The sequence below is a fragment of the Hyla sarda genome, chromosome 8 (assembly GCF_029499605.1).
Source record: "Hyla sarda isolate aHylSar1 chromosome 8, aHylSar1.hap1, whole genome shotgun sequence".
Classification (NCBI taxonomy): domain Eukaryota; kingdom Metazoa; phylum Chordata; class Amphibia; order Anura; family Hylidae; genus Hyla; species Hyla sarda.
Genome location: NC_079196.1, coordinates 219,110,354 through 219,133,569, shown reverse-complemented (window position 1 = coordinate 219,133,569; position 23,216 = coordinate 219,110,354). Strand labels below are relative to the sequence as shown.

General features: G+C 47.4%; 1 protein-coding gene across 1 annotated transcript; it reads left to right on the top strand.

The window, feature by feature from the left end:
- Nucleotides 1-299: 299 nt before the first annotated feature.
- LOC130285329 (NXPE family member 4-like) lies at nt 300-20,339 on the top strand. Its single transcript, XM_056536687.1, has 5 exons — nt 300-320; nt 903-1,642; nt 2,553-2,614; nt 7,326-7,544; nt 18,653-20,339. Exons 1-5 carry the CDS (start codon nt 300-302, stop codon nt 19,195-19,197), a joined length of 1,587 nt encoding a protein of 528 aa, XP_056392662.1. The 3' UTR covers nt 19,198-20,339.
- The last annotated feature ends 2,877 nt before the right edge of the window (nt 20,340-23,216 follow it).

Here is a 23,216-nt window from a genome sequence, read left to right as displayed (position 1 = left end):
CATCACATATCTAGATTTTAGTAAGGCTTTTGACACTGTCCCACATAGAAGACTTATCAATAAACTACAGTCATTGAGCTTGGACTCCCATATTGTTGAGTGGATTAGGCAGTGGCTGAGTGACAGACAACAGAGGGTTTTTATTCTACTGCGGAGTGCTGCTTATGCATAATTTCGTGAGGAGAAGCGCAGACAGTGAAGTCCTGACTTTTATGGCATTTTATCCACGTACTCTATCTGCATTTTCCGGCTGATCTGGAATCACCTGGACAGGACACCGTAGCTGCCTGCAATTCTACATGCCATCTGAGGTGTTTTCGGTAAGAGTAGTGGATGCATGAAATAGCCTTCCTGCAGAAGTGGTCGCTGCAAATGCATTGAAAGAGTCTAAGCATGCATGAGATAAGCATAAGGCTATCCTTCATATAAGATAGAGATAGGCATAATTCTATACTTCATATAAGATAGGGCCAGGGACTATTGATAGGATTCAGATTATTGGGCAGACTAGATGGGCCAAATGGTTCTTATCTGCCAACACATTCTATGTTTCTATCATGCTGCCCCAGACACTAAGACCACCTCTGCCATTGTTTATTCAATGGTGGCCATATATCACTGCAGGTACACTGATTTTGTGGTGAACTTAAAAAGAAAGGAAGGATGTTTGGCACACATGGCATTTGTATTAAGGCTGAAACATTTCTGTTGTATATCTGTTAAAAAAAGTTTAGCTACTTCCTGGCACATTCCTATACAAATTTGCTTTAAACTTCTAAATGTGCAGGTCAAGATACTTGTGGATCCAGATTAAAATCTGTACAATTAGATTGTATGACATCATGTACATCCTTAGCTAAGATTTTCTGTAGTGTCTAAGCCTTCTTCTTTCATATTTTCAGGATTCTCTTAAACACTTGATGGGAAAATGTTTTGGTCCGATCACAGAGATTAATGTCAACTTCCAACCGCATGAACTGACGACTCCACAGCCAAGAACATATGATCTTCAGTCTGAAATAAATTCAAACTTTAACAAAATCCAAAGAATCATCCCAAATGTTACATTCACATTCTTTCATGGAAGCACAAGTGCAAAAAACAGTAAGGTGTCCATAGTCAACAGGAGGAAGCGTTACTGTCCTGGAGAAGACCTTGTGGTACAGGTTGATATGTACGATCACCTGGGTAACAGGAAAACCTATGGAGGAGACTTCATAAGGTCACGACTCTTTTCTCCTAAACTTGGAGCTGCTGTGTCTGGTAGGGTTGAAGACTTTCATAATGGATCCTACCATGTCTACTTTCCATTGCGCTGGGTTAGCAGGGGTGAAACCAAGGTGTCCATTCGACTGTGGCATCCCAGTGAAGGCACTGCAGTCCTCTGGAGGGCACGACATGCCAGTCTAGGGGTACTTGGTTTCAATGGAAGATATAAATACCTTGGCAAGGAGGCTATCACTAATTGTCACTTTCAATTGAACACAGCCGAAGAGGTTTGCGAGTACAAAGACAAGTTCTATGAAGAGGCCTTCTACTGTATTAAACCAAAGGACATTCCCTGCGAATGTTTGAATGAAATGAGAGCTGTGGATCTTCACGAGTCCCACCTTACCGAGGAGGAGAAGCCACTATTTAAACGGTAGGGTCTAAAATCTCAGTCCAAGTTCTGCATAATGCCATTTAGAACTAGGTTAATAGATGCAATTGTGCCTAATAAATGCCAATTCCAAATTCCAGTCAGCTGACCAGAAGTCCAGTCCCTTAGACAAGAATAATTCATAGCTCACGTGTTATAAAATGTACATGGATTGGTGATCACCCAACCCTTCCATAGCTCAGATGTAGCTCTTGTATCCTAAAAAAGACATTGTTAGTGGCATACATAGGGTAAAGTCAGTTATTAAAGGGGTTCTCCGGTGCTTACACATCTTTTCCCCTATCCAAAGGATAGGGGATAAGATGCCTGATCGCGTGAATCCCGCCGCTGGGGACCCCCGGGATCTTGCACGCGGCACCCGTTTGTAATCAGTCCCCGGAGCGTGTTCGCTCCGGGTCTGATTACGGACGACCACAAGGCCGGCGGCGTGTGACGTCACGCCTCCGCCCCATGTGACGTCATGCTCCCCCCCCTCAATGCAAGCCCACGGGAGGGGGCGTGACAGCTATCACGCCCCCTCCTGTAGGCTTGCATTGAGGGGCGGAGCGTGACATCACACGGGGGCGGAGGCATGGCGTCACACTCCGCCGGCCTTGTGGTCGTCCGTAATCAGACCCGGAGCGAACACGCTCCGGGGACTGATTACAAACGGTGTGCTGCGTGCAAGATCCTGGGGGTCCCCAGCGGCGGGATTCACGCGATCAGGCATCTTATCCCCTATCCTTTGTATAGGGGAAAAGATGTGTAAGCACCAGAGAACCCCTTTAAGAAAGTCACTTTTAGCTCATCAAATGGTTGGAGAACCATTAAAAATTATTAACTTTTTTTTTTTCTATTTACAATTTATGTGCAATACTTCCTAGATAATTGTTATTTGTGTAATTTCTTAAAGATCCAATGTTGGTGTGGAAATGGCCCAAAGTTTGAAGACCATAGTCATTACAGATTGTGGGGGTAAGTTGTGTCCTATACGTCACTAGTGTCTATCCTACTTTAGAGGCCGCTTTGTCCACATAGAGGAACCCGGCCTCTGCATTTTAGACACGACCTCTGCGCAACAGAAGTCGTAAGATTTTTGTTCATAAAATCAGATAGCTTTAAATTACTACTGAGGGCATTGAAAACTATGTGGAATCCGTGTGAAAAATGCCCACATAATGATGTCACACTGCCCAGCACTACCCAGTGGCCCCTAGTAAGCTACTGCCCCAGGTAGTGAGCGGTGATGCATACAGTGTATGCATCGCCGCTCACCAGGGGATCACGCTGGATTTGATCATAGATTGGGGTTTAGAAACCTCAAAAATATACCGATACAAACAGTAGATTCAGGCAGCACCGCTCAATATGGCTAATATTGGGTGACCGGGTGCGGTGTGATGGTAGCTCTGGCCAGTCATCTATCCAAAATGGAGTTGGCGGAGGTGCTGGGATACAATAGAATAAAGTAGTTATCAACATGTGGAGTATGGAAATAGATCCGAAATATATCCGCACTCACCGCTCAATATGTGATTCGATGCTCCTCCACCGGGGCTGACCGGGGAAACGGGTTGCAGAGATGGACGGTGCTGAGCGCCGTCCAGGACAACATATATATACTGCAGTAACTAAATTATATCATCATACTCTTCTGAAATAAGAACCACTATACACAGACCAATATCACCAATAACATCACTACAAAAGGGATACATAACTGCACCAAACCATGAGCACTAGCATAACCATCACAAGGTGACTGGATAATACCATCATACTGATACAGAATACAAACCACTACACACAGACCAATATCACCACTAAAGAAGTGACAAATATTTTCATGATGTGACACGACTGAACCTGCCACATTTTTTGTTTTGTTTTTCGAATAAGTGTACCTGAAAAGCTACCAAACTAGATAATTGTCACGATTCGGCAGGCAGGAGGTGGATCCTCTGTGTCAGAGAGGGTTTGGCGTGGACCGTGTCGGTGGACCGGTTCTAAGTAGCTACTGGTTTTCACCAGAGCCCGCCGCAAAGCGGGATGGTCTTGCAGCGGCGGTAGCAACCAGGTCGTATCCACCGGCAACGGCTCAACCTCTCTGACTGCTGAGATAGGCATGGTACAAAGGATAAGGCAAGAGCAAGGTCGGACGTAGCAGAAGGTCAGGGCAGGCAGCAAGGATCGTAGTCAGGGGCAACGGCAGGAGGTCTGGAAAACAGGCTAGGAACACTCAAGGAAAGGCTTTCTCTGGCACAAGGGCAACAAGATCCGGCAAGGGAGTGCAGGGGAAGTGAGGTATAAGTAGGGAGTGCACAGGTGCAAGCTAATCAGGAAGATTGGGCCAGGCACCATCATTGGTGCACTGGCCCTTTAAATCTCAGAGAGCTGGCGCGCGCGCGCCCTAGAGAGCGGAGCCGCGCGCGCCAGAGCATGACAGCCGGGGACCGGGACAGGTAAGTGACTTGGGATGCGATTCGCGAGCGGGCGCGTCCCGCTGTGCGAATCGCATCTCCGACGGCCATGTCAGTGCAGCGCTCCCGGTCAGCGGGACTGACCGGGGCGCTGCAGGGAGAGAGACGCCGTGAGCGCTCCGGGGAGGAGCGGGGACCCGGAGCGCTCGGCGTAACAGTACCCCCCCCCCCTTGGGTCTCCCCCTCTTTTTGGGACCTGAAAATTCTTTAATCCGGAAGACGTCTGAGGACCCGGAGACCGGAGTAGCTTCCTCTAGGCATTTAATTTCAAAGGGTCCAAGGTAACGTGGTCCCAGATAAAAACTGGGGACACGGAAGCGGATATACTTGGCGGAGAGCCACACAAAAACAGGAGGAGCTCTTCTCTTTTTTCCGGCAAGCTTCTTCACCCGGGATGAGGCTAGTATGAGGAATTTTAGAGTCTTTTTCCAGATGGTGGCGAAGCCCCGGGAAACCACATCAACAGCGGGCACACAAGAAGGCGTGGGGGTGGGGAGGGAGGGAAGAGGGTCAAGCTTGGCACGGGGCAGAGTGTTAACAGGACGGGGGCTGTGAGGAGGAGACACAGCATAGTCCAGATAGGCCTTGGGGAGACCAGGTAAAGGAGGAGACACAGAGGTTTGACTGACGGGACTGGGAGCAGACGTGAGGCATTTTCTGTGGCAAGAAGCACCCCCGCTCAAGATCTCCCCGGTGGTCCAGACAAGGGTAGAGGAGTGGCGTTGGAGCCATGGCAGACCGAGGAGGAGTTCAGAGGAGCATTTGGGCAAAACAAAAAGTTCCATGCTCAAGAGCAGGGGTTCTGTGCGGTAACGCACAGTGCAGTATAGAAGTAAATCTTTCTTTCTGCGGCGAGTCCTCTCTTCAGGGGTCAGGCGAGACCGATCCACTTGCATAGCCTCCTCGGCGGGAGGCACAGGGGTGGATTGCAAAGGATACTGTGAGAGAGGTGCTCCGAGCGGTGTGGCACATGGCAGGGCCTTCCCAGGCAGGAGACCACGGCAGAGTCTAGAGTCCCCATCAAATTTGTCCGGCAGGGACAAGCAGGGGTTAGGAGCGGCCGGTCGCTGCGGAGGAGTTGCAGGAGCCGGCGGAGGAGATGGTTGTTGCTGTTGCAGCTGCTGTGTCTGAGACTGAAGTTGCTGCATCTGCGGCAGCAGCTGCTGTATCTGTGACTGAAGTTGCTGTGTCACGGTGGTCAAGTATGCCAGCTGGTGATTTCGTTGGGTGATCATTAGGGATTGCTGGGCAATCACCGTGGAAATGTCGGCAAGACTTGACAGCGGCACCTCAGCGGAATCCATGGCCGGATCTACTGTCCCGATTCGGCAGGCAGGAGGTGGATCCTCTGTGTCAGAGAGGGTTTGGCGTGGACCGTGTCGGTGGACCGGTTCTAAGTAGCTACTGGTTTTCACCAGAGCCCGCCGCAAAGCGGGATGGTCTTGCAGCGGCGGTAGCAACCAGGTCGTATCCACCGGCAACGGCTCAACCTCTCTGACTGCTGAGATAGGCATGGTACAAAGGATAAGGCAAGAGCAAGGTCGGACGTAGCAGAAGGTCAGGGCAGGCAGCAAGGATCGTAGTCAGGGGCAACGGAAGGAGGTCTGGAACACAGGCTAGGAACACTCAAGGAAAGGCTTTCTCTGGCACAAGGGCAACAAGATCCGGTAAGGGAGTGCAGGGGAAGTGAGGTATAAGTAGGGAGTGCACAGGTGCAAGCTAATCAGGAAGATTGGGCCAGGCACCATCATTGGTGCACTGGCCCTTTAAATCTCAGAGAGCTGGCGCGCGCGCGCCCTAGAGAGCGGAGCCGCGCGCGCCAGAGCATGACAGCCGGGGACCGGGACAGGTAAGTGACTTGGGATGCGATTCGCGAGCGGGCGCGTCCCGCTGTGCGAATCGCATCCCCGACGGCCATGTCAGTGCAGCGCTCCCGGTCAGCGGGACTGACCGGGGCGCTGCAGGGAGAGAGACGCCGTGAGCGCTCCGGGGAGGAGCGGGGACCCGGAGCGCTCGGCGTAACAATAATGCTTCAGAGTAAAAACAAAAGGAAAAATAGCCAGCACAACAACCTAATACACAGGTGCCCGCTGCTGGGACAAATACAAAATGTACAAAAGAGAAAGTTGCAATAGCACTCTTAGTCAAAAAATGGAGGCTCTTAGCGCACTTTTTGATCAAAATGTGTCCCCCCATCCACCACGCGGAGGTGGCCTCATATCGGATGGGACCCTAACATGATAACTCACCTCTGCTGTGCATATAGCCTCTGACTGTGTGACATGTTGGATCAGCCATGGACTAAACCACCTCCAGTCTGAGAGGGGTGGGGTGCACGGCTAAAGAGGGTGCCACACCCCCCAACTTACAAAGTAAAAACAAAAGGAAAAATAGCCAGCACAACAACCTAATACACAGGTGCCCGCTGCTGTGGCAAATATAAAATGTACAAAAAAGAAAGTTGCAACAGCACTCTTGGTCAAAAAATGGAGGCTCTTAGCACACTTTTTGATCAAAATGTGTCCCCCCATCCACCACGCGGAGGTGGCCTCATATTGGATGGGACCCTAACATGATAACTCACCTCTGCTGTGCATATAGCCTCTGACTGTGTGACATGTTGGATCAGCCCTCTTGGGGTGACACATTTTGATCAAAAAGTGCACTAAGAGCCTCCATTTTTTGACCAAGAGCGCTGTTGCAACTTTCTTTTTTGTAGATAATGCTTCAGGTGTTGGGCACCTTGAATCTGGCCAAAACCTGGTTAGTTTTGCCTGGAATATTTATTTAAAGGGGACCGGTCATTGAGATTTATGCTGCTTTAACCAGGGGCAGCATAAAACTGGTGCAGGCAGTGTGATCCAGGGTGTCCCCGGCACGCTCGCAGGGATGTGCAGACTAGAAGAGGGGGGCTTGAGCCCCTGCCCCCCCAAATGTCTCTGCATGTTCCTGCATGCTCGGATGTTGCAGAGTAATCAAAGTTTAACAATGGGGCTGGGACCCCTGTAACCAGTCCATGGGGTGGGTCCTGGCTTCTACTCCCTGCCTGGCCCACTTGAGTGACACATATCTCCCTATCTGTGTACAAGGAGAGACATCACTCAATCTGACCATGTGGGGAGCAGCCACCAGGACCCGCCCTGATTGACAGATAGATAGATGACAGAGATCATTATATATATATATATATATAATATATTTTTTAGATCATTCGTCAATATCGAAAACAAAATGTCAGACGGGGATGAGCTCTCCTGTCCCCAGTGGACACTTCTACAACTACACCTGGCATCCGGCTTATTGTGACATGACCGTCTATAAAACAAAGGAAGACTTCACCAAATGTCTAAAGGGGAAGAAGCTCTTCTTGATCGGAGACTCCACGTTACGTCAGTACATCATGCACTTCACCGAGGGAATCAAGAGTAAGTGTCCTCCGTGTCCCCTTTATTGAAGGGTTAATGTGAGCTATGATGTTTGGGCTTTCGTTTGCCTGTGTAGATGGATTCTATAACAAGTGTGTGCAGCATAGAGAGGCAGTCTATTGTATACCAGATGAACCATGATAATGATAATAATCTTTATTTCTATAGAGACAATGTATTCAGTAGCACTATACAATGGGGAGGGCAAATATACAGATTAAATCCAACGATACATTCTAACAAACATCTATCAATTCAAACAATAGGAGAGAGGGTTCTGCTCACAGGAGCTTACAATCTACAGTGGTCCCTCAACATACGATGGTAATCCGCTCCAAACGGACCATCGTTTGTGGAGGGGCAAGCTGTGCATAACTAGCTTGCCCCCTGACTGGTGAGCAGTTAAGGGGTTAAGAAATGTACAGGCAAGGTTTTTTAGCCCCCTCCCCCGCCTGTAAAACTTGCCAGTGGCTACAGTGGTATGTCCCATGGGTAGGGGGGAAGGAGTGCACCAATCAGGGGTTTAATAGTTTCCCGGGCTTTCAGAGGCCCTCCCCTGGGTATTTATAGCTGTGGTGCCTCCCTTCCCCCCTCAATCTGCCCAGGACCCGGAGTTTTGTCTGCCGGTTGGTATGTATCTGCCCCTTATATTATGGCCCGGATGGAGCAGGAGGGTGAGGGCTGGCATGCTCGTTTGTGGCTGAGCTGGCCTCCCCTCCTGTTGCACCCTGGCTGTTGCACCCTGGCTGTTGCACCCTGGCGTTGGGTTCGGGAGGCTGGCGGACCTCTCACAGTCCCGCTCTCCTTCCCCCTGTCCTGCCCGTTCCTTTAATCCCCTTCCCTGTCCCGTTCCTTTCATCTCCTGCCCGTTCCCTTAATGTCCTGCCCGTTCCTTCAATCCTCTTACCTGGCCCGAGCCCCTTTCTCATGCGTGCTCCTTTTGAGCGCGCTTTGCCTCTTTCCCCCGTTACTGTCCCCTCCGCTGCGGTGGCGGCCCCCTGGGTGGCTGCTGCTGTTTTTTGCGGGCTTGCGCAAATGGACGTTTATTAACGTCCATTTGCGTGTCCCTAGCTATGCTGCGCGCTCACAAGTTGAGCGCGCATCATAGCCGCGGGGTCCCGGTTGCTATTAGCAACCAGGACCCATGCTAATGCCGGACATCGCCGATCGGGCAGATGTCCGGCATTACCTTTTTGGATGCGTCGATCAAAGTTGATCGCCGCATCTGAATGTATGTACGGGCGTCCCGGCTGCTCAGTTGGGCTGATCGGGACCATCGCGATTAATCGCGATGTCCCGATCAGCTGGAACGCAGCAGGAGGGTCTCTTACCTGCCTCCTGCGCGTCCGCTCGTGGATTGATTGCTCCAAGCCTGAAATTCAGGCTTGAGCAATCAATCACCGATGACCCAGATCATTGCCATGTTAACACATGGCAAGTGATCTGTGTTAGGTACTGTGTGTGCAGTGTTGTGGCTCCCTATGGGAGCTATAGCATTGCACACACACACACACAAAAAAAAAATAAAAAAATTATGAAGATCAATTTAACCCTTGCCATTAAACGTTGGATCACTACTCCCCCCCCCCCATACATAAAAAAAAAAAAAAATTATAATAAAAAAATAAATGAATAAATAAATTACTAAATAACTGAATAAATAAAATAAAATAATTAAATATAAATATCTGTATTACATCAAGCATATGCACCTATACAGTATCGCTGCTTGCGTACATGTCCGTACTATTTAAATATATCTTTGATTGCAGTACTCCTTCAATGGCGTACGCGCCAAAAAAATAAATAAATAAATAAAAATTCATGAATAAATAACTGAATTAACAAAAAAAAATAAAAAAAAAATAAATGAATAAATAAATAAATATATAAATAGATAAATAAAAAATTATAAATAATAAATTACAATGATATGAAAAAGTACAAACTATGTAGATTTCAATGCACATACGCATGTGGTATCAAAGGCCACGTGCGTCAATGTCCGAACTATCAAGTTATATATCCTCATTTGATTGCACGGTTTGCGGTGTAAGCGCAAATTAATAATTACATATATATATATTCTACAGTCCCATATAGCGTATTTTGGTCGCTTTTTATACGTATAAAAAAATAAATAAATAAATAAATAAATAAAAAAAAATTAAAAAAATGAATAAATAATCACAACTCTAATTGACACGACAATGGTACCGCTGTAAACTTTAGATCACGGCGCATGGTTCTTGCAGCCACTGCACCCCAAACCCTCCATCACCTCTCCTCTGCTGCTGGTTTCCCGGCGCCATTCCGGGCGGCGGCAGAGTACCCGCAACCAGGTGGTCTCCAGCGTGCCTTGTCCCACGCCTGCGGTGGTGAAGTGGTTCCTCCATCTTTTGTGCCTTCTCCATCTTCTGGACTTAGTGAGCGTTCTGTTGCGGGGGGCAGTGGTGGCTCTATTTTCGTGCCTGCTCTTGGGGCTTTGGCAGGCCAGTTGTCTTCAGCTGGCTAGGTTAGGTTGGTGGCCTCTCCTTCCCCGGTTAGTGTGCTTATGGCTGTTCAGGGTAGTATCCGCCTTTTGTTCCTGTGTGTTTGGTGGGTTTGGGTCTCGGATATAGGTGTATGTCTATGTTGGTCTCTGGTTGTGAGTTGGGTACGTCTCTTCTTGACGGGGTGCTTTGGTGTGGTATCATTTTCTGCGGTGCTCACTTAGGTGAGTGGTCTTTTGGCCTTACGCTCTGGATGACCGGGTTTTGTGGACTTAGCTCCTGAGGCTTGTTCCTTATCCTGAATCGGTGGCACCCAGTTACGGTTTTGTTTCTTTTGGTTTTCTCCCCCCTTGGTTTGGTGTTTCTCTCCGTCACTAGTTGTAGTTCCTCTCCGCTGCTCTGTTTGTCCTAGTGTATTGTCTGATATTTTCTCCTGTTTTGCTCCCGATCTCTGGTAGGCATGGGACTCCTGTATGTCGTGCTGGGTGCTTTAGCTGATGTGGCGGTGGGTAGGTTTTGCTTGGGTTTCAGTTTGTCTTTCCTTGTGGGTTCTTCTGTTTGTGGTGGTTTTTCCAGTGGGGGTTTCTCCTGTGCTCTACGCTTGTTGGGGTGTGGTTTGTTGTAGTCTTCCGCATGCCGTGTGGCGTTGGTCTGCAGTTTTCCTGTGTACGGGGAGTGTTTGCGTTTTCTCTGTTTTGGTTTCCTCGGGGCTCGCTAGGTGCCCCTGTTCCGGTCCTTGCTGGTTTACTGTATGTTCCGCATGGATTATGGTTCTGGGCGGAGTTTTTTCCTGCAGGTTGTCTCTGGCCACCGAGGGTGTCTGGTATTTGTGCCCCCGCATATGTGCCCCTGTTACGCTATGGGCTGACATTTCGGTTGGTTGGGGTTTTTTCAGGAGTTGGGCAGTGGACTGGCCTGCTTTCAGTTCCCCATTGCAGCGCACGGGGAGTTCGCTCTGTTCTCTGTTGTGGCTGGTTGGGTCGGTTGTTGGTGTGGTGTTTGGTTTTTCAGTGGTGCTGCGGTGGGTTTCTGCCATGCTTGGGGTTTTGTTTGAGCTTTTCCCTTGGTGTTGGTTGTGGGACTTTGGGTGCTTGCTTCGGCAGCTCATGTTTTAGACTTGTAACGTTACTGTGTGGGTTGGCATGGCCCCTGTGCTTGGTTGCGCGCTACTTTTGTGATGCTTTTCTTCTTTTCTGGTGTGTGATTTGAGTGATCAGGGGGCGTGTTTTCTTCCTGTGCTCTGCCTGTTGCATCTAGTGCTTCGCTGTTTGGAGTTACGATTTCTTTCAGGGCTACGCTCCCTGTGGTCGGTATTGGGTGTTGACGTTTTGTCCCGTTTTCTCTGGCTGTAGTTCCGGAAGGTTTGCTTGTGCGGCTGGCCCGTGGGTCCTTGGGGAGAGTGGTGTAATTCTTGGTCCGCTTTGGTGGCTCCTGCGGTTTGGTCGCACTCACGGTACGGCGCTTGCGAGTGGTTAGTGTTGGTGTGGAGGCCGGGATGTCTACAGTCGAGGAGGGTCCCGGAGGTTCCAGAGGGTCTGTGGACGGCGGATAAAAACTTAAAAAAATAAAAAAATAAAAATATTGGTTTCCATACCTGGAATGCCCCTTGATGTAACCTTATAAGGCTCTGATGTTTGATTTACTGTTTCGTTTTAATAGGATGTGATAACGGAAGTTATCTGCTGTGTCACCTCTCCTAGGAGTTTCGAGATTTGGGCAGTGTTCTCAGTGTATCCAAATAACATTCTGAGTATGTGATGCTGGGATCTTCACCTGTTAATGTGAATCACCTAAAAAAAAATAAAAAAATAAAAAAGTTGGTTGGCTTTCCCGCTGTGCTGCGATCCAGTGGGGTGCGGTTGGCGCACGGCACATGGCAGGGGGTGATTTTCTTTCTGCTTTGCAGGTGGTGTATACCTAGGGGCTGGGCCCACGAGTGGGTGGCCTTGCTGTCGGCGACCGTTTTTTTTTTCCTATCATTTTTGGGTCGCTTGGTGGCGGCTGCGGGTCGGGTTTTTGGTTGTCGTTTTGCGTAATTTTTCTGAACCGAGATTTTGCGCTAGCTTTTTTCAGGGCTATGTGGATGGGGCACTTTTTCTTTCTCCTCGTCTCCTTCCATGGGACTTGGGTGTCCGTGTTTTTGGGTGCCTATTTTTTGCGTTTCATGGAAAAAGTTTAAAAAAGACAATAAAAATAAATAAATAAATAAATAAAAAGGCCCGTCGGTCCGAGACTGTTTAGGCGATCCGGGAGACGCAGCTCGTGCTCCATGAGGGTCCGTGCATGACTGTTTTGTGAGTTCGGGATTTGCTCTCTTTTTGTATCGGGGCCGGCGGAGGTGGATGGGGTTTCCGGAGAGGGTAGCGCTGCACGTGGGGCGCGGGCGTTCTGCATGTTATGTTGCTATTTTCGCCCAGTTTGATCTTTCCCATGTGTGTTTTTGTTTTAAGAGCGGCTTTCCGCAAGGTGGTGCGAGTGCTGCAGCACTCTTCGGTGTATGGGCGAGTCTGAGAGAGAAGTTCACACGGGTTATTTAAAATTAAAAAAAAAAATAAAATAAAAAAATAAAATAAAAAAATAAAAAAATTTAAAAAAATGGTCCTGGTGGCAGGTACCTCGGATTTCCTGGAGAGGAAATGTGTTGAGCGGATTTCCTGGAGAGGAAATGTGTTGGGCGGATTTCCTGGAGAGGAAATGTTTTGGGTGTGCCGGGGGGCTGAGGTGGCCCCAGGTGTTGGCTATCCAGTTTCTCTTGGGTGGGGGTCGGAGCCCAGTGTAGGGCTAACTGGTCTCCTCCGTGGCGGTAAGAAGACGGTGAAAGCGGGGTCAACCCGGGGTAGACCTCCACACAGGACAGTGTGGCAGCACCTCTCGGGTTGGTAAGAAGCCAATCGGTGTCTTTGTTACAGTTAAATTGTTATTTATATAAGTAATTTTATAAATAAAGCTGTGGCCGATTCCCACCCACGGAAAAGTTAAATTGTTGTTGTGTCAGTTATTATTTAATTAATTATTTTAGTAAGGGGGAGGGGTAGTTATAGCCTGCTAGGAGCTAATTGGGTCTCAACAGTCTGGAGGGGCAAGCTGTGCATAATTAGCTTGCCCCCTGACTGGTGAGCAGTTAAGGGGTTAAGAAATGTACAGGCAAGGTTTTTTAGCCCCCTCCCCCGCCTGTAAAACTTGCCAGTGGCTACAGTGGTATGTCCCATGGGTAGGGGGGAAGGAGTGCACCAATCAGGGGTTTAATAGTTTCCCGGGCTTTCAGGGGCCCTCCCCTGGGTATTTATAGCTGTGGTGCCTCCCTTCCCCCCTCAATCTGCCCAGGACCCGGAGTTTTGCCCTCCCTCCCTCCCTTTTTGTATCTTTGTTTATTGTAAGTCACAGCTTGGCGGTAAGAAGACGGTGAAAGCGGGGTCAACCCGGGGTAGACCTCCACACAGGACGGTGTGGCAGCACCTCTCGGGTTGGTAAGAAGCCAATCGGTGTCTTTGTTACAGTTAAATTGTTATTTATATATAAGTAATTTTATAAATAAAGCTGTGGCCGATTCCCACCCACGGAAAAGTTAAATTGTTGTTGTGTCAGTTATTATTTAATTAATTATTGTAATAAGGGGGAGGGGTAGTTATAGCCTGCTAGGAGCTAATTGGGTCTCAACAGTCTTGAAACCATTGTATGTTGAGGGATCCGTGCAATGTAAAGTATAGGACAGTGGTCTACAACCTGCGGACCTCCAGATGTTGCAAAACTACAACACCCAGCATGCCCGGACAGCCAACGGCTGTCCGGGCATGCTGGGAGTTGTAGTTTTGCAACATCTGGAGGTCCGCAGGTTGAAGACCACTGGTATAGGAAGTTATACTCACCTGTCCCCGCCGCTCCGGACCGTCACCGCTCGTCACCGCTGCCCGGGATGTCGCCTTTCATCGCTGTCGCGGCGTCCCTGACGCTCCAGCAAGGCCTCTGCTTCCCCGGCATCCGCACGCTCCGTCGCCTCCATCACGTCCTTACACACGCCGCTCCTATTGGATGACGGGACAGCGTGCGCAGCGACGTGATGACGACGATGGAGAGCGCCCACGATGCAGGGGATCCCGAAGAGGACGCGCCGGAGCCCCGAGGACAGGTAAGTGATCGTCAGCGGACCACACGGGGCACCGTAAACGGCTATCCAGGGGCAGCTGAAGCAGTCTGCGCTGCCGGATAGCCGTTTATGCGATGGCCCCGACATACAAAAGCATCGTATGTTGATGCTGCCTTCAACATGCGATGGACTCAGAGTGATCGTATGCTGAAATGATCGTATGTCGGGGCCATCGTAGGTCGGGGGATCACTGTATTAGGAAATAATGGTGATAAAAGGGGAGGGAAGTTTCTGAAATGTGAGAGGCCGGCCTTACCAGATGTGTTTATGGGACATGCTAAAATACATTGCAGTTGTGAATAAATGCGCCAACTAGGGTAAAGCACTCCAAAGAACTGGTGCCGCACAATAGACGTCTTGGAGACAGGAGAGGTTAAGATTATGGGGGATGTTCGTCTTCTATCATTCATAGGAAGCAGAGCCTATGTAGGGTGGAATAAAGAGGGGAGGTAGGAAATGTAGGTAGAGGCAGCACGGGGGAGAGCTTTGTGGGCGAGGAGTGTAAATCGTATTTTATAGTGAATGGGCAACCATGGCAGTGGCTTGGATTCGGGGGGGGGGCATCAGTCTAGTGGTTGGTCAGAAAGATGAGCCTTCTGGATAAACTAGGGAGGGAACATTTTCAGGATAGAGTGAGGAACATAAAGAATTACAGTGATCAAGGCGGGAATGTATCAGAACATCAAGTCTGGTTTCACACTGCGGTCCGGCCAATTCCGTTTAACCCAAAACACCTGGACTGGTCTCCGTATTAAACTGACCCATAAATGACCCATATACTGTGCCTGATGGAGGCCAAAAGTTTGTCCTTTTGGCCTCCATTTGGGACATATGTCACAGGGTCTCCTGGATGGTATATACCTCCATACTACGCCATTAAACTGGATCTCATAAAAAGTTTTAGCTGTTATGAACAGGGTAGATTCTGAAATGTTTTGAGGTGCAGGCGAGAAGAGGAGCCACTGGTTGTACAGTGACACCCCCCCCCCCCCCCGACATACGATGGCCCCGACATACGATCATTTCAGCATACGATCACTCTCAGAGGCCATCGCATGTTGAAGGCAGCATCAACATACGATGCTTTTGTATGTCGGGGCCATCGCATAAACGGCTATCTGGCAGCGCAGACTGCTTCAGCTGCCACCGGATAGCTGTTTACGGTGCCCCGTGTGCTCCGCTGACGATCACTTACCTGTCCTCGGGGCTCCGGCGCGTCTTCTTCGGGATCCCCTGCATCGTCGGCGCTCTCCATCGTCATCATCATGTCGCTGCGCACGCCGTCCTGTCATCCAATAGGAGCGGCGTGCGTAGCGACGTGATGATGGAGAGCGAGGATGCCGGGGAAGCAGAGGGCTTGCCGGAGCATCGGGGACACCCCAGGGACGCGGCGACAGCGATGGACGGCGACATCCCGGGCAGCGGTGACGGTCCGGAGCGGCGGGGACAGGTGAATACTACTTTCTCCATCAGTGGTCTTCAACCTGCGCACCTCCAGATGTTGCAAAACTACAACACCCAGCATGCCCGGACAGCCGTTGGCTGTCCGGGCATGCTGGGTGTTGTAGTTTTGCAACATCTGGAGGTCCGCAGGTTGTAGACCACTGTCCTATACTTTACATTGCACGGATCCCTCAACATGCGATGGTTTCAACAAACGATGGTCCATTTGGAATGGATTACCATCGTATGTTGAGGGACCACTGTGTATATATATATATATATATATATATATATATATATATATATATATATATATATATATAAATAAATAAATAGAGAGAGAGAGCGCTACCTAGGAGTTTTGGTGAAATATCAGGTTTGGACATTACAGGAGTGATGTCACAGGATGAGGTATATAGCTGTGTGTCATCAGCCTAGATATTGGGCTAAAAGCAGAGTCTGATGATACACTTAGTTTTTCCAATATAAACTGTGGATAGAAGAGGACCCAGGGCTGATCCTCGAGGAGCCCAAACAGTAAAGAGAAGACATAAAGCAGGCAAATCATACTCTGGACAAGTAGTTAACAGCATACAAAGAGAACCAGGAGAGCAGAGTCCTTAACCCCTTAAGGACCGGAGGTTTTTCCGTTTTTGCATTTTCGTTTTTTGCTCCTTGCCTTTAAAAAATCATAACTCTTTCAAATTTACACCTAAAAATCCATATGATGGCTTATTTTTTGCGCCACCAATTCTACTTTGTAATGACTTCAGTCATTTTGCCCAAAAATCTATGGTGAAGCGGGAAAAAAAATCATTGTGCGACAAAATTGAAAAAAAAACGCTGTTTTGTAACTTTTGGGGGCTTCCGTTTCTACATAGTACATTTTTCGGTAAAAATGACACCTGATATGTATTCTGTAGGTCCATACGATTAAAATGATACCCTACTTATATAGGTTTGATTTTGTCGGACTTCTGGAAAAAATCATAACTACATGCAGGAAAATTAATACGTTTAAAATTGTCATCTTCTGACCCCTATAACTTTTTTATTTTTCTGTGTATGGGGCGGTATGAGGGCTCATTTTTTGCGCCGTGATCTGAAGTTTTTAACGGTACCATTTTTGCATTGATAGGACTTATTGATCACTTTTCATTCATTTTTAAATGATATAAAAAGTGACCAAAAATTCACTATTTTTGACTTTGGAATTTTTTTGCGCGCACGCCATTGACCGAGCGGTTTAATTAATGATATATTTTTATAATTCGGACATTTCCGCACGCGGTGATACCACATATGTTTATTTTTATTTACACTGTGTTTTTTTTTTTTATTGGAAAAGGGGGGTGATTCAAACTTTTAATAGGGGAGGAGTTAAATGATCTTTATTCACTTTTTTTTTTCACTTTTTTTTTGCAGTGTTATAGGTCCCATAGGGACCTATAACACTGCACACACTGATCTCTTATACTGATCATTGTTATCCCATAGGGACCTATAACACTGCACACACTGATCTCTTATACTGATCATTGTTATCCCATAGGGACCTATAACACTGCACACACTGATCTTCTATGTTGATCACTGGTTTCTCATAAGAAACCAGTGATCAACGATTCTGCCAGATGACTGCTCATGTCTGGATCTCAGGCACTGAGCAGTCATTCGGCGATCGGACAGCGAGGAGGCAGGAAGGGGCCCTCCCGCTGTCCTGTCAGCTGTTCGGGATGCCGCGATTAGCCGCGGCTATCCCGAACAGCCCGACTGAGCTAGCCGGGAACTTTCACTTTCACTTTTAGCCGCGCGGCTCAGCTTTGAGCGCGCGGCTAAAGGGTTAATAGCGCGCGGCGCCGCGATCGGCGCTGCGCGCTATTAGAGGCGGGTCCCGGCTTCACTATGACGCCGGGCCCGCCATGATATGACGCGGGGTTACTGTGTAACCCCGCGTTATATCAGAAGAGCAGGACCAAGGACGTACCGGTACGTCCTTGGTCCTTAAGGGGTTAAAGGGGTACTCCGGTGAAAAACTTTTTTTTTTTTTTTAATCAACTGGTGCCAGAAAGTTAAACAGCTTTATATATTACTTCTATTAAAAAATCTTAATCCTTCGTGTACTTATTAGCTGCTGAATACTACAGTGGAAATTCTTTTCCGTTTGAAACACAGAGCTCACTGCTGACATCACGAGCACAGTGCTCTCTGCTGACATCTCTGTCCATTTTTAGGAACTGTCCAGAGTAAAAGGAAATCCCCATAGCAAACATATGCTGTTCTGGACAGTTCATAAAATGCACAGAGATGTCAGCAGAGAGCACTGTGCTCATGATGTCAGCAGAGAGCTCGGTGTTTCAAAGAGAAAATAATTTCCGCTGTAGTATTCAACAGCTAATAAGTACAGGAAGGATTAAGATTTTTTAATAGAAGTAATTTACAAATCTGTTTAACTTTCTGGCACCAGTTGATTTAAAAAAAAAATTGTTTTTCACCGGAGTACCCCTTTAAGACCAATAGAGAGGAGCATACTGAGGAGGAGTTACGAAGAGTTTGAGAAGAATCTCCAGAGAGTAGTTGCAAATACATTTAGTTGCCAGGACATAATTTGTAACTTTAGTAAGAGCAGATTCTGCAGACTGTAAAGTGTTAAAACCAGAACTGTACAGGGTGGAGAAGAGAGTTATCAGAGAGATAAGGGATTACATGGAAGTAGACCCGGAAATCCTGGCATTTAGAGATGAAATAGAGATAAGAGAAGGGTTAATAGTTAGTAATTAATGGTGTAATATAATTCGATTTTATTATATGAATGAAAAATGGAATAAATTGTGACATTTAACCTCTAGATGTCACAAGGCATAGCGATACCTGGATCGTTCATTGCCTATGGAGCAAGCAGAGAAGCCGAGCTTACTTCATATGCAGTAAAGGATGGCCACTAACAGTAAAAAATAGGCTGTGTCCTTAAAGGGTTAATAAGTAGACATAATCTGAAATCTATTTCCACCACGTTTTGTCTCCACCAGTTGTGAATTATCTCCAGTATCATGAAGGTGGATGGAAGTTCTGGGATAAAACACTTGAAGCTTTGAACATGGATAAAGACATTTATGTGTCCTACAAGAGGCACGGCTTTCCACTCGAGAACTTCATGTTCTATAACTTCAAAGAGGACATGTACACGAGTCGTCAGATCGATCTACGCGGTGGGGGGAAGGACACCATCTTTGTTATTACTATGGGACAACATTTTAGACAGTTTCCACTAACACTCTACATCAGACGAGCTATCAACATCCGCAGAGCGGTGGAACGTCTCTTCATGCGGAGTCCAGATACCAAAGTCATCATCAAGACAGAAAACACCAGAGAGTTCTATGCTCCTCCAGAGAGAATTGGTGACTTCCATGGTTATACCCAATATCTGGTGCTAAGAGAAGTCTTTCAAGGGATGAATGTTGGCTTTGTAGATGCTTGGGACATGACGGTGGCCTCCTCTACGGAGTCTGTTCATCCGTTTGGATACACATTCGACAGTATAATGAGCATGACGTTCTCCTTTGTGTGTTAAGAATTTTATTTTATTTTTTTACTGAGACTAGTAAAAGATATGATACTATTTAAAACTAGTCACCCTAAAACTGAGCACACCATCTATATATGATCTGATGAAGGTCAGGTAGACAAAAAACACCATGAATCTGATCTTCAAGAACTATAATAAAAATAAAAAAACTTTAAAACGAAGGGTTGGGAGCCTACTCCCCACACCTTGGAATGCAACCAGAGCATGATGTTCTCCATTGTGAAGACAATGGGTAAGAAAATCAGCAGCAGGAAATCTGCCCGCAAAATACGCACAAGTGGATGTGCCCTAAGGGTTCATTCACACACACCAGATCTGCTACAGATTTATGTTGTCAAATCCACAGTTTCGGATGTGCAACTGCAGATTCTTCAAGGTAATTCTTATGTATTCTTGCCTAAAATTGGCAACTAAGAATATTACAACTTCAAATACGCAGCAGATCCGGTGTGTTTGAATGCACCCGAAAAGTTTTTTCGGTTTACTCCAACAGTCAAGCATACACTGAGGTCTACAGTGTGCAGAGGATTTCCGGGACTGGGTATGTGATGCCACACTAAGACCCCTCCATTCATGTCTAGCAATTCATGCACCCGCAATCAGACATCTTATCCCCTATCCTTTGCATACGGGATAAAATGTTTTTGCCCGGAATACCCCTTTAAATTCCAATTGTTCCAATCGGAAACGCCGTTTCTGCCCACTACTAAGTAACTGCATATTGCTGGGCTTTGTAACGGACTGTTATACAGAGAAGCTCTTGCCGTTTTCTCTCCTTCTTCAGGGAGCCCCCCTGAAGAAGGAGCAAAATGGCATTCGGAGTCAAGGATTAGCACCAATATATCATGGGTGAGTGAGTGTCTTACTATGGGCAATATACTTGTAGGGAGGATTTTGGCAATGTTTACAATAATGGCCCCAGTGCTCTCTTAGTCCTACTTTGGATATACTGTATAATTTGTTGAGACTGGTGCATATTTACTGTCAACTTTCCTGTACGGATAGAATATTGTATTTTGCACAATATATATGGTCTTGTGATTTTTCCTGTGATATATTTAATTTATATATATTTGTATATACTTTTGATACCTATGGTGTGAATCTGGTTTATTGATCTGAGCTATAGTTCTGATTATACAAAATTAATATAGTGAGAGTACATATACATGTTTTAAATTGTTTATATAATAAAGTGTTGATTTTATTTACTTGAGAATATGGCTCATGTGTTTTTGGTATATAATGAATAAGGATTTAGTCACAAGTCACATGAGTCTGATCTTCTCTCATGGGAAATAGGGATAGACACAATATTGCCCTATTTAGTAAGTTCTAGCTTTGCCTAGCTAAGTGCACGTCTTGCTTCTTCATCCTGTTACATACTAAGGCAAGTTTAGAAGCCTAGGTACTGCTAATGTCATGCATACCTCCTTTATATAGGTCACATATTTACTTGTTCTGTCTGCAATCATGTTATAGCTAGTGATGTCGTGAACATAACATTTTCGGTTCGCGAACGCGAACTTCCGCAAAAGTTCACGAACCGGCGAATCGGGCGAACCGCCATTGACTTCAATGGGCAGGCGAATTTTAAAACCCACAGGGACTCTTTCTGGCCACAATAGTGATTTAAATGTTGTTTCAAGGGGACTAACACCTGGACTGTGGCGTGCCGGAGTGGGATCCATGGCAAAACTCCCATGGAAAATTACATAGTTGATGCAGAGTCTGGTTTTAATCCATAAAGGGCATAAATCACCTAACATTCCTAAATTTGGAATAACGTGGAATAACATGCTTTAGCCCCCTAACATAGTTAGATCCCCACTTTAGACAGCACATAGAATCCCCCATATTAGGCAGCACATAGTTAGAGCCCCCCTTTAGGCAGCACATAGTGGGATTTGAACCCAAGGCCCCAGCACTGCAGGTCAGCAGTGCTAACCTCTGAGCCACCATGCTACCCTTACCACACATCTAATACGCACGGTTGCTAAAATGGACAGAGATGTCAGCAGAGAGTACCAGAAAAATTAGGCATGTACACATGGCTCAAAAATTTGGTATTGTTGCAGCTGCAGCTGTAGCAGCGCCCAGAAAAATTGCGGTAGCATAAAAAGTGCAGCACCAGAGGCCAGAAAAAATAGGCATGTACACATGGCTGAAAAATAGGAACAAGCGCATATCCAAGAGTCCAGTAGACTCTATAATGCAGGACGGAGAAACAGACAAATTCTTTTCTAAATAAAATTTTTCATCAAATAAAAGAAACAAAGTTCATCCCTCTCTGTATTTAATTTTTGAAAATTTAAGTTTAAAAATCACACGCAACAAGCGTTCCTTGGTGTAATGGTTAGTACTGTGGAAAATTCAAGTTTAAATTATCAGAAAGTCCAGAAGACTCTATGATGCAGGACGGTGAAAATCACAGAGAAATCCTTTTCAAAAGTGCGCCATGGCCGTGTAGGAACGCCTGAAATTGCCACACACCTTCCTGGACTGCGTCAAGACATCCTGTAAGCCTGGGTATTTGAGCACAAAGCGTTGTACAATCAGATTACACATGTGCCATGCACAGCACGTGTGTCCACTTGCCCAACCTCAATGCCGCCAACAAATTTGTTCCCTTGTCACAAACCACCTTGCCGATCTCCAGTGGGTGCGGAGTCAGCCACTGGTCCACCTGTGCGTTCAGGGCCGACAGAAGCGCTGTTGCGGTGTGACTCTCCGCTTTGAGGCAAGTCAACCCCAAGATGGTGTGACACTGCCGTATCCGGGAAGTGGAATAGCACCTGGGGAGCTGGGGGGGTGCCGGTGATGTGGAGCAAGACGCAGCAGTGGAAGAGGACTCGACCGAGGATGTTATGGAAGAGGATGAAGTAGGAGGAGTAGAGGAGGTGGCAGCAGGCCTGCCTGCAAGTCGTGGCGGTAGCACCAACTCCTCTGCAGAGCCACACATTCCATGCTTGGCAGCAGTCACCAGGTTTACCCAATGCGCAGTGTAGGTGATATACCTGCCCTGACCATGCTTTGCAGACCAGGTATCAGTGGTCAGATGGACCCTTGCCCCTACACTGTGTGCCAGACATGCCACAATTTCCTTTTGCACAATGGAGTAAAGGTTGGGGATTGTCTTTTGTGGCAAAAAATTTCGTCCGGGTACCTTCCAGTGCGGTGTCCCAATGGCTACAAATTTTTTAAAGGCCTCAGACTCCACCAGCTTGTATGGTAAAAGCTGGCGGGCTAGGAGTTCCGACAAGCCAGCTGTCAGACGCCGGGCTAGGGGGTGACTTTGAGACATTGTCTTCTTGCGCTCAAACATCTCCTTGACAGACACCTGACTGTGGGCAGATGAGCAGGAACTGCTCAAGGCGAGAGACGGTGAGGCGAATGGTTGAGAGGGGGCAAGGAGGGCAGCAGTGGTTGACCTGGCTGAAGATGCTGGACCAGAAGGAGGATGGCGGCTTTGACTTTGTGTGCTGCTTGTACTGACGTGTTGATCCCATAGGCGTTTGTGATGTGACATCATGTGCCTTCGCAAAGCAGTTGTGCCTAGGTGGGTGTTGGACTTCCCACGACTCAGTTTCTTCTGGCACAGGTTGCAAATGGCCTCGCTGTTGTCAGAGGCAGACACACCAAAGAAATGCCACACTGCTGAGCTCTGCGATGACGGCATTCTGGTGGCGGCAACAGCATGCGTTGATTGGCGTCCCGTCTGGCTGACCCCGGGTGCCGATGCATGCTGTCTGACTGTGCCAATAGCTCCTTGCGACGACCTCCCCTGCATCCAACTCGTCTCCTCCTCCTCTCGTTCTCCCCATCTGAACTTTCCCCCTCTTCTTCTCTTCTAGAGGGCACCTACGTGGCATCCACGGACACATCGTCATCATCAACACCTTCACCGCTATCTGACACCTCAAGAAAGGAAGCAGCAGCGGGTACAACATCATCATCACACCGTACGTCCATGTGTGTAATGCTGCCTGACTGAGACATATCCC

What these genes read in the sequence shown, in the direction of transcription:
- LOC130285329 (XM_056536687.1), top strand. Translation starts at nt 300, where the DNA reads ATGCCATCTGAGGTGTTTTCG. An exon ending in GAGAAGCCACTATTTAAACG is followed by an intron (nt 1,643 to 2,552) that starts GTAGGGTCTAAA and finishes AATTTCTTAAAG; the next exon opens with ATCCAATGTTGGTGTGGAAA. An exon ending in AGTCATTACAGATTGTGGGG is followed by an intron (nt 2,615 to 7,325) that starts GTAAGTTGTGTC and finishes TATATTTTTTAG; the next exon opens with ATCATTCGTCAATATCGAAA.